A 16,084-nucleotide genomic window follows, 5' to 3' on the forward strand; every position below is an offset into this window, starting at 1 on the left:
TTTATTTTGACCTCCTGAGGCCTCTGGCCCTTCAACATAAATCTGATTCTCTTGGCTTTGCACAGGAATCCATAACAGAGTACAACTCCCTAAGCTGGGGCACCAGTTCAAACTCATCAGCCACTTAAAAGCTGATGAAGATCAAGAGTATTACTGACTGTAAGGCAATACGTTGTTGATGTATCTTGTGCTGTGGAATTTCACAATCCATACAAAGATATAACCAATATTTGGAAAACCCAACCCAGTGGTCAAGCTTAAGACTCTTGCTAATGAAGCTTTTTACTGATTTGTCGGTAGTCCACCTGAAATATCACCTTATAATTCCATCAGTATTTGTAATATCTCAGACTCAAATCTTTAATGACCTCAAGAATAGCTTGTATTCCAATCTGGTTGTGAAATCTGTCTGCTGCCAGAAGTGGTAAATACAGATGGGTGATTTAAAATTTAGTTCAGTGTCTTTTTTTAAGTCCACAACTCTCAGACTCTTAGATCTGAATGTCTCACACAAAGAGCTTTTGCTGAATTAAAGTCCACCTCCAGTGTATGCAAACAGCTCTTCTATCTGTGATCATCTGATAAAACAAGTAGCCAAAATTAATATCCATGGTATTTGGCAGGTGTTCTGGATTTACTTGTGAGCATTCACACTCTCCAGACATCTGCCCTTGCTGCCTGCTCCACTGACATTGTGCCCAGTCCTTGTCCCACACTCAGATAGGTCAACATTCAGTGCTATACAGTCGAGCAAATCTGGCACTCTGCAACCCACACCCTTACCTTTGCTGTCAGTGCGAGGCATGTCATTCTGCCAAAATATTTTGTTCACAAAATGTCATCATGAAATGTTTTGACATTATCTTTTAAAAAAAAGTCACCCCTTTCTTCATTTGAAATTATTTGCTGAATTCTGCTTGAATCAATGCATAAATTTGTTCATGTCCAAAAGAAATCAGATTTTTGACAAATTAATTGTTCGCAGAAAACTAGTTTTAAATAATCTGTGAAGAGATGCACCTGCATACTCAGATGTGCTATTACAATTCTGTTTGTAGGTGTTTTCCATGGCAGCCTACCAATGACTAGATGAAATCACTCATCACTTTAAGTCAGGAAAGATTCAGTAACAACTGAGGCCCTTAAGAGCATATTGAAAAATGAAAGTTTCCTTAATGGTTCAGTACAATATTATTTGGCACAACTCTTTCTGTAACTGTGATACTCTGTAAAAATCAGAGCATTTCAAAGTCCCTTAGGGGTGCTTAGTATAAGAACTTTGTGCTGTATAATACAGAAGCATGGAAAAGGCTGACATATGTTATAAAGCTAAATATTTTTGGTGCTGCTTTGTATGCTGAGGTGTGTTTCTCTTCTCTGAAAAAAACCTAAATCAAACCACCTCACAAACATACAATAGCCTAAATGAAAAAAAAAAAGAAACCATCTCTGAACTTCTGAGATAGAAAGTGTTACCAGTGAGGTCCTGCTCCAGAAGTTAGTGTTAAGACCTACTGACTCCAGTTGGCTTTTGGAGCACGTTCTTCATGTATGAACAGCAAGCAAGAAGCCCACCCTGCCAGACCACTGGTAAAAACACAGTAATGGGCAGGTTTTGTTTCTTTTTATTGTGTGGATGTTTCAGTATTAAACATTCATACTCGGAAAGACTTGTTTGTTGCACACACACACAGAAACCCCTGAACTATGAGACATAAGCATAATCCAATTGCCCAGCTGAAAACTCAGTTGAATCATGTGCTAGATAGAGATGGTCCCATGGTATGCTTACAGTGCTAGAACATACAAATTATTAAATTCAAATTCTGGCTATCATCTCCTGATGCTCAAAAGCAAAACTACTTCACTGCTTCCATTTTCCTTTCTGTAAATAGTGGCAAAGTGCTTATTTATATCTGTACCTGAAAACATCATAAAAATAGCAAACAAACAAACACATAACAGTAAATTTACAAATCTATCAATATCAAGCTGCATTTTTTCTTTTTGTAACTTTGATTCTGTACAAGGAAAAATGTTTGATGCAAACAGTGTTATAAACTATTTAAATTTACACATTCTATGCAATATATTTCACATTCCTTACTAAAGCTGTTATTAAAAAAAAAAAAGGGCAAAAAAAAAAGAAAGCCCCCCCCAAAAAGAATCTGCTCATTTAAAAAAAAAAAAATCTTCGAGGCCATATTTTGTAAGCTTCCTGTATTGTTCCATAGGTGCCCAACACCTGGCTGTGATGGTTCTGGCCACGTAACAGGGAACTATGCATCCCACAGAAGGTAAAACCCGTCCCATCACATGGGGATGCAGTGCTCAGGGTTCTCAGCTAGCAGCAGGTGGCTTTTATTCTGTGTGCTTCTTTCAGCTTATCTGGTTGTCCTCGTGCCAGGAAAGGAGGTATCAAAGTGACTCCTACCAAGGAAGAAAAAGAAGATCCTGAACTTAAGTGAGTACGGAAACAATGATCCACCACCAGTGGAGGGGGGTGAATAGCCCGTAAAAGTTCAGGACGAGGGATGATGGGAGATATCCCAGTTAATCTGAACCATGTGAGAATAGTGCCTAGAGCTGTAATGAAACCAAGTGTTTCTGCTTCTAGTGAAGCAGGTGGAGTCCATCACTGAGGAGACTGAACAGTGAGGAAGGATTGCTATATCTGTTTGCATTGGTCCAATTATTTTAAAGAATATTTTAAATATGAAAGTACCACCCAGTTGAAAAAAATTGGCAAAATGAAGGAAAATTATTACTGCCTGAGGTGAATCATGTCAGCTAATTAAATCAGAGTGATACTTTCAAAATATATCCCAGACGATTTAAATATACGTAAGTCTCATGTCTTTATGTATATATTAGAATTTCACTTAAAGTGGAAATTCAACAGAGATTCACTACATCCCCAGCTTGAATGCACATTCTATTAAAATCTGTAAATGATAACTACCAGAATATAAATGTGAAGACTAAGTTGCTTGCAATGTTGTCCTTAATACTAGCTTAATATGAGAAACTGCATAATGCTGACAGAGCAGCACAAAAAATCCATATCCTTTCTTTACAAATATTTGCATGGGTTTGCATACAAGTTTTCCAGGTACAGAACTCACCCTCTGCTTCATACCAGAAACCTAGATAGAGAGGAGAGAATGTTGACCTTCCATACAGTTGAAGAAGTGTGATTTATTGCCTGTAATAGAATTTTGATTTTTTTTCTAGTAAAAAACTATCTAAATGAATGTTTTATTTTCTTAGTCTCTACAACTGTATTTTAAATTGCCCTATCTTAAGATCAACTGAACCTCCATAACTCATTTTGTCAGGAATTGGATGCTCGGGTACAGTGTGCCACCAGGGACCAAGTCTTAAATCCATTAATGCAAAGTAGCAGAGGCAGCTGGAATTAATTTCTCAGACTTTCTTGAGACTGTCTTCGTCTGCTCTCTCCAGCAAAAACAGGGATTCTTTTGCTGTGTTTCTGTAGATGTCCAGTGATAGGCTGTGATGGCCAAGGTCACATATCAGGTAAATACACTTCTCATCGCACTGCTTCTGGTTGTCCTTTGGCTGCCAAGAGACAGAAGGAGAGTCCCGTCAATGGGTCTTCACTATCCTGGAAACTGAACAAACAAGAGCTGCCACACTGTCCTTTGCCAGGCTGCAACGGGCTGGGTCATGTTAATAATGTTTTTGTCACCCACAGAAGGTATAACTTTGTGTTTTCTCTTCTCATTTTTCCTTAACAATCCACTGTTGAATTGGCAACGTGTGAGGTTAGAGCCAGAATAAACTGTGTTGAAGTCTTTTAAATAGCAACATGGTTTACATTGCAGCTAGAGTGATACAAAACAGAATTACTTTGAGAGACTTAAACTTTTATGTCTTTTTCTATGTTCCCATTGCAGCATGACTTTCCTAGGTCTTCAGATTAGCACAGTGCCTACACAGTTTAAAATTAAATAGAGTTCTTTCCTAGGGAAATATAGATTTGTATCTGCACATCTTTAAAAGAAAATGGAAATATCATTTAAATGTCACCAGAAAAGTTTTAGCCTAACGGCATTCATTTCGTGTTGTTTTCATAAACTTTGTATTTAAACAGCTAGAGACACACATAAAAAAATTAAGCATGCAGAACTCATATGGATTTAAAAAGTTTGAAGTTATGACAATCTTACAAAGAAAATTAACCTTACAAAGAAGGAGTCACACATATAACCAATAACAATAAACACCAGCTATCACTGTGACAACACTAGTATAAGCTGACTGTATTCAATCAATACTACTCAAAGAATCTGGCTATAATATCTGAATTAATATCTGCCAAGTTTAGTTTTCTATCTTTAACAGGAATTAAGTCTACATTCTCTATCTCCTTTGCTTTCTTTGTAACACTCTGAACCAACTTTTGCAATACAAGAATGTCCAAGGTGACTTGAATAAATTCAGTCAGAGTCCAATGTTATCCTAATTTTATGATCTACATCCCCTGTTAAAGTCTTTACATCAGGACAGTAGTGTAAACTTTAGCTAATTAAGCAAGTAGCATAAATAGTATTTTAGTTGGCTGCAACTCAGAGTACAGATGACTTCTGTCCTACATAAGGCTGAATAACACTCAAGATGTTACAAGCAAATATAGCTTTGTGATATGATATCCTTTCCTAGGACATTTGAAACCTAACAAGTAACTCATGGCTTTGAGACAATCTTCCAGTTAGCTATCTGCTCTGGGCAGAGATAATAAGCAGTAATTTAGAGCTGAAGAACTAGCATCTTTCCCTGTATAGTTTTTAGCTAAGCCAACAAAAGCTTGCTTGCTTTTGAATTATTTTTTTTTCCGTGTGGAAATGCCATGTCTGTTAGGATTTTTGTTTTCAATTTTTACACACACACACACACACACACACAAATCAACCATTTTCTTGTGGAACAAAATTTTCCTTCACTCCTTACTTGGCTACATCTGAATACAAATCCTTCTGCCAGTTCTTCAGCATATGGGTATTTCTTCCTTGTTATTTATATAGATAGTATTAAGGCAGTGCAATTCATCTTAGCCCTTTAGTGGGCTATAAAAATTGCCTCAGATAATTACCAGCTGATGAAATTGTAAGCTTTGAAATAGCAAAATGTAATTTAACGTGAACAGTGGTTAAAAAGCAAACTGACTATATAATAGAACCATTCTAAAAAGCTATTACAGCCTACAGGGTATATCCAGAGTTATTATTGTATTGATCATTATTATGTATCAACAAAATGATCCAATAATTATGCACCATGGCAATCATCCTATTAATTAAATTTTTTTAGGATAGTAAACTTGCCGTTTCATAGGACCATACTGTCCCTCTCCTCTGGAGCACAATCCCTCAATAAAAACAATTCATAAGTGTTGGAACTTCAAGAATTCTGTAAATGCATCTTCACATAACTGTAGCTGCCATTGCTATTTTGATTATTTTGAAATATGCTTAAGAGTTGTTTACTTATAGGTTGAGATTTCTGTACCAATTTCAAGCTGCAATATACAGTTAAATGGCTCTTTATGAGTTATGTCATTCCCCGAAGCTGTACTATAATGGAGATACTGATGTGACCTTAGGTACAGAGGTCTGTCCAAGTGCATGATAATATCGCCTGAAAGGATTGTTGCCATTTTCAAGTGGGTGCTAATGTTTTTTTTTCCTATCCGTTTCAGCCTGTCTGGTTGTCCTCTGAATGCACAAACCATAAAAAAGGGCAAAATTTCAGAAGAATTAATGACTATCAAGCTTAAAGCAAGTGGCGGTAAGGAGATTTGTAAAAGACGATGATGACATTTATTTAGATAGAAGGGCCCTGACTCCCATTTATGCTTATGCCCCTTTATGCCATTCTGGCATTAATTCTCACTACTTTCAGTTGTCTCTAGTAATAAAAAATCTTAAATAACAAAAATCTTTGCATGAGAGATTAAAAAATTATTCTCATTTACATCATGATAAACCAACATTGAGGGTATTCTCTTGTCTGAGAGCATTTTTTTTTTTTTTTGGATATGCTTTCAATACTGTTGCTATTAATAAATTATTAGTTACAGATTAGGAGGACTTGGCTAGCTAATGACTAAGGTGAGAAGGGAGAAATATTGTGGTCAGGAATTGACTCATCTCCCTAACTTGAATACTACCTGGTTTAGTATCTACGCAGTGCTTAGGTAATTTTGCTAACCCAAGTGCAAAGCAACAATTACCAAATAGTTACAGGGGGAAATGTGCAGGAGTCTCCTTTCTTATACAATGTGTTTTAGAAAGTTGAGCACTGAGCCAGGATTCAGGAAACTTAGTCTTTAGCCTCCAACTGCTGAGCAAAACGGCTGTGTTATTGCTTACACATTTCCCAAGCTGGCTCCCCAGCAGACTCAGTTCAGGGCTCTAGGTTTTAACAACTGCGGCACAAATCTCCAGGCGGAGTTCATCTCAGAGTGATCCTAAGCAGAAAGAGCGACATGTATTGCCAGCAGCTGTAACTGCTCTGTATTTTTCAGGACAAGACTTCGATTAAAGAGCTGAATTTTTTATTTTTTTTTTCTATCTAACTTGGTGGAATGTAAAAATCTACCTTCCTTTTTTTTTTTTTCTATAATGCTTGTTAGCTTTCTGATAATTTTGTTTTTGCTGTTACTTAAACTTCACTATTTATCAGGTATAACTAAGGCTCTGGTTATTGAAGTTATTCTGCACAGAGGTTTGGCCCCACAGAAGTTCTTGCAAGATCAGAAGCAAGTGTAGATGAGCTTATTAAAGTCAGCAATTATACCAGTGAAGATGTTATCCTGGAGTGTTTTCTGAAAGAGAAGGGTTGCTGTTATGCTTTTTTAAAACAAACAAAAGAACCAACCCAAGGCCCATACCCAAACACTGCAAAAATGCCCTTATATTTTATGATAAACTTTCCTCTTTCTGGGCAATTTTTCCTTTCTGCACCCTTCAGCTTGTAATTGCATGTTGCAATGGGAAAATAAAAGGAATTGTGAAACTCAAGGATTAAGATAGCCTCTTCTGTGTTTCAGGTCCTATAGATCTTTTACAGGTAGGATACAATTTTGACAGTAAAAGCAAAGTAAAAGACAATTTAAAGATCAAACATTTGGTGAAATACTTGTTATCTTCTCCTTGTTCAGTAACAGGTAATGTAGTTTGTTAGTCATACATCCATTTACATATGGACACTTTAAATCTGACATTGTTATTTTCAACTATTTACAGGTATTGAGAGTGATGAAGAAATAAGACACTTGGATGAGGAAATAAAAGAACTGAATGAATCCAACCTTAAAATTGAAGCTGACATGATGAAACTTCAGACTCAGGTATGACATTAATGTGAAAGTTTTACCTTTTCTTATGCTATGTTTAAGCATGATTAATAAATTAGATACTGTGTAAATGCTATGTTTAAACACATTTAGTCTCCCTTGCACTAGTTTTTCCATCGTTCTGTGGCACTTATAAGTACCAAAAATCCTACATGCTTTTTTGTCAAGCTCTTGCTTGCTTGTTTTCTGTAAATCAGCAGCAGGTTCCTGGGTATTGTCTTAAAGATCTGGTGAATGACAAATTCAGGGCAGCTGGGAGCTAATCTTGGCAAGCAGAAAAAAAATATACTTACAAAACAAAACATTCATTTTCCTTTGTTGACCAAACGTTTGTTGACCAAACCATGCAGATCTTATGACTTGAGTTTTTAGGGAGGATATTACCTCTTACTAGCACACTCCAGCTCTTAATGCAAATTGACTTTGTTCTTAGGTGTACCTAGGAAAATCTGCCTAGTTCACTGTCAGTTATCCAAATAGTTTGAATTTTGCCTACAGGCAACACCTGGTAAAGAATGTATGCCTTTTGCTAATTTGTGTAGCAGAGGAGCTTGATGGGAGTTAGAGGAGTTATTCTCTTTCATTATTTTGTATACTGGAGAGGTTAAATTACCTTTAAGATGCTGATAGCGGTTCTATGGAGTGAGCTGTGTAGGTTCATCCCTACAGAGACTCCTACATGCACCTGGAAGCTAACCTGGGTGGACTGTGTAAAAGCAAGAGCAGAAACTTGCTCAATATTTTTTGAATAAGAGTTTAAGTGAGATCTGGGAACTGAATAAAAGTCTAAACTGATCTAAACCAAACTGAGTGTAACCACACCCCACTGTATTTGTACCACATTGGAATGCATAGTGTTGATTCGTGCTGGTTTTGTAAAAACCACTACATGTATGGTCTAAATAAATGAGAAGTCTATGCCACTTTTGCTGGATCTAAACTGAAACGGCTATGGGGATATCCATCTCAAATTGCACTGCGGGAGGGCTGTGCTCTGTGCCTCAGGACACTTAGTTCTCTCTGGTGATCACTGTGCTGTTTGTTCGGAGATTGCCCAATTTATGCAGTCAGATTTCTTCTCCCCAGACTTGCTCCCTGGTGAAGGCAGTCTGACCAGCAAAGCCTGAACTGAACTACAACAGAAGCAATAACTCCCCTACCTCCTTTTAATCCATCCCAGCCAGGTGTTGGGCTGCTATGAACACCCTCCAGAGGAGAGGTTGTGGTGGATGGCAGGCAGGCAAAAAGGGGTTTCTCACACTGGGGAATTTTGCTGTGTGTGAGGAAAGAAAGTAAAGTGGTCACAGCAGGATGCAATTAAGTAGTGCAAAGAGGTGCATACTAATAAGGATAGGGTGGGCATAACAATCATGGATGTTACTGCACCCTTATGTGCCTTGCAGAGCTGTGGCCGGGCACAGGGATGCCAGCCCTTGGTTTGGCCCTGTCCCACTGCCTGTTCCCAGGGAAAGGAGAAGGGCAGGAGGAAACCAGGCCCTGCAGTTGCTGTTTATGTTTTTTCAGCACTGCTTTGACATATAAGCCTTCAGAGCTGAATATATTCCAGAGCTCTCACTTTAAAAAGATACCATTTTTCTACCTTGGCTGCTTTTTCTTGCTCTTTCCGAAACCCTCCTTTCGGTTCTGTTGATCAGAGATCATCTTTGTGATGATCGCTGTGCACTCAACCTCTCATATCAGTTTCCTTTCCACTCTATTTTTCTCTTATTGTTTCCAGTGCCAGCCCTGCTGCTAATCCCAGCCAGCCCACAGCTCACCCAGGAGCAGGGCGGGAAAGCAGCACAACAGCTAATACCCGTGCCCTTCCTATTGTGGTCGATCAGCAGGGATGCTGTAAGAGCAGGACAGCAATGTAAACATCAACCCCCTTTCTCCTTCCCTCTGCCGGCCCTGCGGCCGCACTCTCCATCCCAGCTCCACAATGACCTTCCCCCCGAGCTCAATTCCCTCCTCCTGCTGTGGGCCACCCTCCAGTGCCTTCCTGCCACAAGGTTTCTCCATGAACAAGCAGCGAAGTCCATCGATTCAGAGCAAATACAAGCTCTTCTTTGCTTTGAATATTTGGGGGAGTAGTTATGTCTCTCCTAAAAAAACATAGCTGAGTTTCAGATCTGTTGTAGCCCCTCTTGTAATCACCCAACTTACATTTTGAGTTCAAACTGGAGTTACAATGCTACCAAGGGTCTGCTTGTCTGTGTGTTTGTGCGTGCCTGTCTTTTAGATTACATCTATGGAGAGCAATTTGAAAACAATAGAAGAAGAGAACAAACTCATAGAGCAGAACAACGAGAGCCTGTTGAAGGAGTTAGCTGGCTTAAGCCAAGCCCTTATCTCCAGTCTCGCTGACATTCAGCTTCCACAGATGGTAAGACCACAGCCAGCAGCTTTGCACCTTCTTTGAGACTGTCTTGCCAGCACTTGAAGCAGATGAGCAAGCTCAGGGACCAGCAGGAGCACTGAAGCTACAGTAGCAGAGAGCTCTTTTAGCCTGATTTACTTTGCAGAGATGCTGGATCATGAAATCTGTGTGATGGCAAGCACAGTTGCTTCCAGGACTGAGCCAGCACTGGTATCTTTACCACTGGTATCTTTACCACACTGTGCAAAGCAGGCTTTTTCCCCGTCTCTCCCTATTTGAACATCCACCCTGCACAAAGAATGAAAATTTCAGACTGAGAATCCTTATTTACTCTGCTCCCAAATCAGAACTTTAAACTGTTTAATACAGGTGATTTTTCTGAAGCCAAAAAAGCTCTACCTTCTCAAAAATTTCACACCTTGCTTGCAAACACAGGCCAAATCCACAGAGGTACTTGGGTTTCCAGTCCCCTTTCCAAATGTCAAGAGTGCCACTGAAAGATTAAGTAAGGACGGTTAGGGGGAATGTCAGCCACAATCTCAGAGCCAAATAAGCAACAACAAAAAAAAGCTACAGTAATCATAATATCTCCAAGTCCTTTGCTTGCTTGGAGAGTGCGTGGATCCCCCCAGCACTGCAACTCCTGTCATTTCCACAGCCCCTCCATTAATACAGATGGCTGCCCTGTTTATGACTTCTCCCCAGTTGCCATATCGCTACTTTTCCATGCTTTGGGGTTGGGTGTTTGGGTTTTTTTGGCCTAATTTTATCTCTTACAATTATAATCTGTTTTGTCTTCATTTAGGGGCCAATCAGTGAGCAGAATTTCGAAGCATATGTAAATACACTCACAGACATGTACAGCAATCTGGAACGGGACTATTCCCCCGAATGCAAAGCTCTGCTGGAAAGTATCAAACAGGCAGTGAAGGGCATCCATGTGTAGGATGTGAAAGCTGCTGGGCAACAGAAATTACTTAACAGCAGTAAACTCCAGATGGATCTGTTAGGAGTTCATGTACTGCTAAGGGGTGTAGGTTGCCATGCTGCATTTACAATTGCAACATTGCACTAATTTTTTCCCAGCTGACATAAAAAAAAAAGAATAAAACCACAACAGACTATTTGTATTAACAGCAATGCACTCTGTTAGGATATTGTATTTATTTCAGTAAAATTTCTTTTTTTTTTCTTCTTTTGCACTCAGTTTTTGTAAAGTGAATGTAAAAAGTGTGTGCAACTATTTTTTATATTTTTTATTTATTTCTAATCAAAGAGTTGGTTTTTTTATCTTTTAACAGCATTTTTGCAGCCTGCCATATTTTTACAAATGTGTTTATTAATTTATTTTCCAACAAGATTTTAAATAGACTGAAAGTTATACTGTAAATTAAATAACTTGCTGGGTTTGTACAGGAAGATAAAAAAAACCTATGAAAGTAACAAATGACTGAACCGTGGTTCTAGTTTTATTTTCCTCACATCCTGCTTTTTTATAATGGCTTTGTATCAGAAATGGGTTTGCAGTAACATGAGATGTGAAGATGCACGGAATGAGAAGACAAATGGTGCCCACTAGTGGGGAACTTGGGCTCTTAAAAGCACAGTATGCTGGAAAACAGTGTGTTAAAGAATACGTTAGCAATAATGAAATATAGCAATCAGCAAAGCACTTGACTTGGCTGTGTGATTTAGCCTATGAGAATGATTATTTAAAATGTTTCAAGAGAACTTCAGATTTATTTTACCACTGCAGTTTTTGTTCGGAGTTAGCTCATGAAGGGAAATGACAATTATCTCTAAACAAGAAGGGTAATTAGGCAGGTACTGGTACTTTTTTAGTATGAGACGTTGAGGTTTTACCCAAGTGACCAGTATTGCTATGGAATTGGATTTGGATTTGAAAAACGCAAGCACATCCCAAGCTAAAGGCTTTTTGCATAACAAGTCGAACACATCTCCCCTGAAATGGCATTTAATACTGGTTTGAACTTAACGGCAGCTGAGAAGGCAGCGGTCTGGAGGGGAATAATACTCCTCTGGCCTGACGGTGGTTGCTTGTCTCTTGGAATGACTGGTAGCAACGCCGTGACTGGTTTCTCCTATCTTTCTTCACTAAGACTAGGCTGATTCTGAGTTTGTTACCAGTCTCTTGGTAGGATACCAAGTGCTACAGAGTGTAAGACAGGTGGAGGTGTGGACAGACGAGCACTTGCACAGAGGTGCCAGCGTGCACCTCGGTATCTGGTTAGCCTGGGTATGGAATTTCTGAGTCCGTCAGAAACTAGCGGTTGCTATAACAGAGGCAATGTCTATTTCAGGGATTGTAAGTAATTAAGCATTGTTTCAAAAGTTTTTTTTATATTTATTTTTTTTAAGGAAAAGGTATAAACAACCAGCTAAACTGCCTTTTTTGTATGCACACACACCTCATGTGCATATGTGCCTCAGTGTAAATGTATACATGGATCTAGCGTGTGTTTAATTTTTCCGTGCTATAATGAAAGTGTTTATTTTTATTAGCCGCATTTATATTTAGATTGAATATGATGGCATTCACAGGCTTGACATATACAATTATATTATTACTGTTTCTGCACAAAAGTACTATTCAGAAGTGATTCAACTCTCATGCACTGTGGTCACTGTTCTGCATTAGGTGGGGCTTGCTTTTTGTTGGGAGGTTGATTCAACTCTCCGATCTTAGTTTAGACAGGGGAAAATGTATGTTCTTAGGAGCTGTGTTTATTTTTAAATTGATTTTTCAAAAGCTACCATACGTGCTGTCTAATATAAATAGGAGAACACCAAACAAAAATTTGCTATTAAAGTTATTGTTCTTGCTAAAAACACAAAAAGCAAACATTTGTTATACTTGTTAAATGCATACAAAATGAGTTCACTCATTACAAAGACTAAAATTTAATTTACTAAATATTTTAACAAATTTGTTATATATTTTATTTAAGTAAAAAAAATCTCTTACTGACCTATGTATTTATTATTATGATTTACTATGGCTTCAGGTTAATTTATCTGTGTTTGGTTGTTTGCTCAGGATGTTCTGTGAAGTATGTTTGTATTTATTTGCCTCCCTTGTACTTGATGTGTTTTGTAATGTGCACTGTTTTTTTTTTCTTTCAGTTTTCCTTTTATTTGTGTTTAAATGCATTGATGAGCTATACTGTAAATTAGACCTTTTGTAAAGAGCAATGATGTATGCATTTTTTTAATTTGGAGTAGTTTGTATACTGTTTCTTCATACAATTAATATTTCTTACATCAAAACAACAAAATTGTGTTCTGTGCTGTACATTTGGTGTATGGTAGAAAATAAAATTGATAATGAAATATTGCAGCAAGTTTTTTGGGTTTTTTGTCCTCTAGATGTTGACTTATATTATACTTTCTTAACTGCACCTGGCACTATACGATGTGTCGGATGTTTCACTTGCTTTGTGTACAAAATGTGTCATCTCTGTAAGTAAATGTCTGATATAAATAATTTAATTAGTGTTTTACTTTGTCAATTTGAAATAAGAAGGAGAAAAATAGAACCGTTTAAGAGGTCCTTTTCACTTCCGAAAGGAAAAAAATAAAGATGATAATCACTGCATTATTTAATGCATTCTTTTCTTGGCAGTTGTAGACTTCATTTATACTGATAAAGTACAGGATTTGTGCTGACCTTTAACAGCTGCTAAATGATGTTTAAACATAAAAGCCATTGTAAAGTTTCCAGCAATTCGGAACCGCCCACTGTTCCAGTGCAATTTTCTGCAGAGAATTGCAGTGCTTAGATGTTGCACAAATAAAAATCTGCTGGTTTTAGAAAGACAATATTTCCACCTAATGGACTTTCTTTTTTCACTGCTCGTTGTAGCGAAAACAGGCCAGTTTTATTTAGGATGCATGCTAATGGCTTCAGGAGCATTTCTTGTCTCAGATTCCAACTTTCCACGGATAGAGAATAATTTTCACTTAGAAAATAAGGCAAATTTAAATCCCATAAAGTAACTGGTAATTGTTTATTTGAATAGACATATTTAGATAAACCAAAATGGACCCTGACACTAAAAAACTATGTCCTGAATTTAAATAGAATAGAATTTCAAAATTTGCATCACATGAATCCTGGATGTTCACAAATCTTGATGAGTTTGGACTCTAGAGTTCACAAAAGGCTGGGATGGAGACAGACCTGTCCTGGGAAGCTCTGCTCCGCTGGGGTTCAGAGTTTTCTTTGTTCTAGGACACTTACCCAAAGACAGCATGAATTGGTTCTTAGTTAATTATTAGTTACTTACATAATATGTTTTAATGAATATAAATAATATTTTTAAGGGTTCTTAAAATTACTTTCACTTGGACCTTCAGCTAAGCAGACACTAAAGGGGTAGTGTCTTCTCCCACATCACAGATGAAGCAGAAACAGGTTTCCTTTAGCAAGGTGCCCTAATGCTAAACAGATAAAGACTGCAGCCAAGATTTTCATTTTGTCTGACTGCCTAAATTCAAATCACAAATTTAGAAGGCCTTATTGTCAGATAGGCAGCTCTTCACATCTCATTTTTCAAAGATCTATACTAAATCTGATCATCTGCTATTTATAAGACTGGGGAAAGACAGTGGTATGAGGCTGTTAGTCTCTATGTACATGTTAAGAAAACTATGCTGTATTCTCAAATATTTCCAGCAATCTGAGAGGGAATGTGAGCAGAAAAATACTTTTCCTAGTGGTTTTGGATGGGAAATATGATATTCACAGTTAATTGATTACATTATTATTATTATCTAAAGACTATCTTATCTACATTCATCTTTAAACAACTTGCTCTGATAATATTTCAGTATTGAAATTACGGCCTTTCTCCAATAAAAAAGAATAGTGTAAATACTTAAGCCATATTCATTATTTAACTTATATAAGCTGCGGAGTCAGCAGTATCCCAAAAAGAACAAAACATGCTGTGCTTGAAACAACCTTTAAAACCATTTTTGTCTTCTGAAGTTTCCATTTTTTAACAATAGTTCTGAATCTATCCCTATAGAAAGGGGAAAAGTACTTGATTCGGAAAAAATACATAAATTCCAATTATTGAATTAACTTGAATGGAATTGAAGTTTTAAATATTAAGGAGATGGAAGGGGAGCAAGAACAGTTAACATTTGTTGTCCTGACAGATCAGGAAGCCTATCCTGCTTCTTAAATAATCACAACAAAGATTTTTGAGTCCATGTTATAGAAAACAAATTCTGTAGAAGACAGATTCTATTTTATTCTATTAGAACCAGAATTTTATATAGAATTCTATATTTTATATAGAATTTTGTTTCTATTTACTAATTAAGCATCTCTTGTCTCCTTCTGACTTAGTATATCTATCTAACTATGTCATGGCTTTTCTACTCGATGCCCCTTCATTCTACTTACATCGTACTTTTAATAAGTCACGGGATTCCTTGATGGGAATTTGCTATCATGCAATCATACAGAGTTGTGACAGAAGTCATCTCCTTGGTTTCTCCCTGTGTTCCACCAGTGCAATACATTCTACCTGTTTTACCATTTCTGCTACACTTAAAGTTTTTTTATGACTTGTGCAGCTGTATAACTTGGACACTGCCAGGAGATCTGTACGAGATGAAGTCCTTTGTTCAACTTGCTCAGGATACTGTGAGATGATAGAACTCCATTTAGCTTTTGTGTAATGTAGGACAGTGACCTAGTTTCAGTACCTTTCAATATCTCATTCTGGCTTCGTTTTCTTCTGTCTCTTTTGGTCTAGTAAGTCTTAGACAGCCAAGCTTACACATAATTGCATCAAGGATTAGTCTGATTTCCTGTCTGACTTCACGGTACAAATTGCTTCAACTGCATTTCATTCTTAACGAATGTTCCCAGGGACATTGTCTAAGTAAATCTCAGGACTTTTCAGTTATGTGATAACAATTACTATTTAGGTGGCTGCTGCCTGCTCCTGAAACTGTTACTGCATGGGATTTTTTCAAACCAGCTTTTGGTGCCCAGCACCAGATTTTGGTGCCCAGCTTCACATCGTTTGAAGTGGCCTCATTTTTAGACGCTAAATGCACAGCTGTTTTTGCCAAGCAGGGCCTTTTCAAAATTCTCTTCTCTGGCCAGTCCAAATTACTAGCTAATAAGTTTTCATATTATTATTTCATAGCATTGTTTTATATATATATATATATATATAATATATATATATATATATGCACCATCAAATTCCATACTTGTACCCATCCCAGGTATTGAAGAAAACATAATTTATGTTACATCAAGCTTAACTCTGACTCACACC

The 16,084-nt window shown here is 37.4% G+C and overlaps 1 protein-coding gene across 7 annotated transcripts in view; it reads left to right on the plus strand.

Moving 5' to 3' along the window:
- ST18 (ST18 C2H2C-type zinc finger transcription factor) overlaps positions 1–13,119 on the plus strand; it is a 232,199-nt gene extending 219,080 nt beyond the window's left edge. For all 7 annotated transcript variants that reach the window (XM_039390422.1, XM_027728145.2, XM_027728148.2 and 4 more), the window contains 7 exons: positions 2,235–2,297; positions 2,384–2,464; positions 3,500–3,721; positions 5,723–5,811; positions 7,272–7,375; positions 9,624–9,767; positions 10,567–13,119. In XM_039390422.1, coding sequence (XP_039246356.1) covers positions 2,235–2,297; positions 2,384–2,464; positions 3,500–3,721; positions 5,723–5,811; positions 7,272–7,375; positions 9,624–9,767; positions 10,567–10,707 — 844 coding nt within the window. In that variant the 3' untranslated portion in view covers positions 10,708–13,119. The remainder of the gene's footprint in view (positions 1–2,234; positions 2,298–2,383; positions 2,465–3,499; positions 3,722–5,722; positions 5,812–7,271; positions 7,376–9,623; positions 9,768–10,566) is intronic.
- The last annotated feature ends 2,965 nt before the right edge of the window (positions 13,120–16,084 follow it).

The sequence above is a fragment of the Pipra filicauda genome, unplaced genomic scaffold (genome assembly GCF_003945595.2).
Source record: "Pipra filicauda isolate LSUMZ 115617 unplaced genomic scaffold, ASM394559v2 scaffold81_size6448238_pilon, whole genome shotgun sequence".
Taxonomy (NCBI): Eukaryota; Metazoa; Chordata; class Aves; order Passeriformes; family Pipridae; genus Pipra; species Pipra filicauda.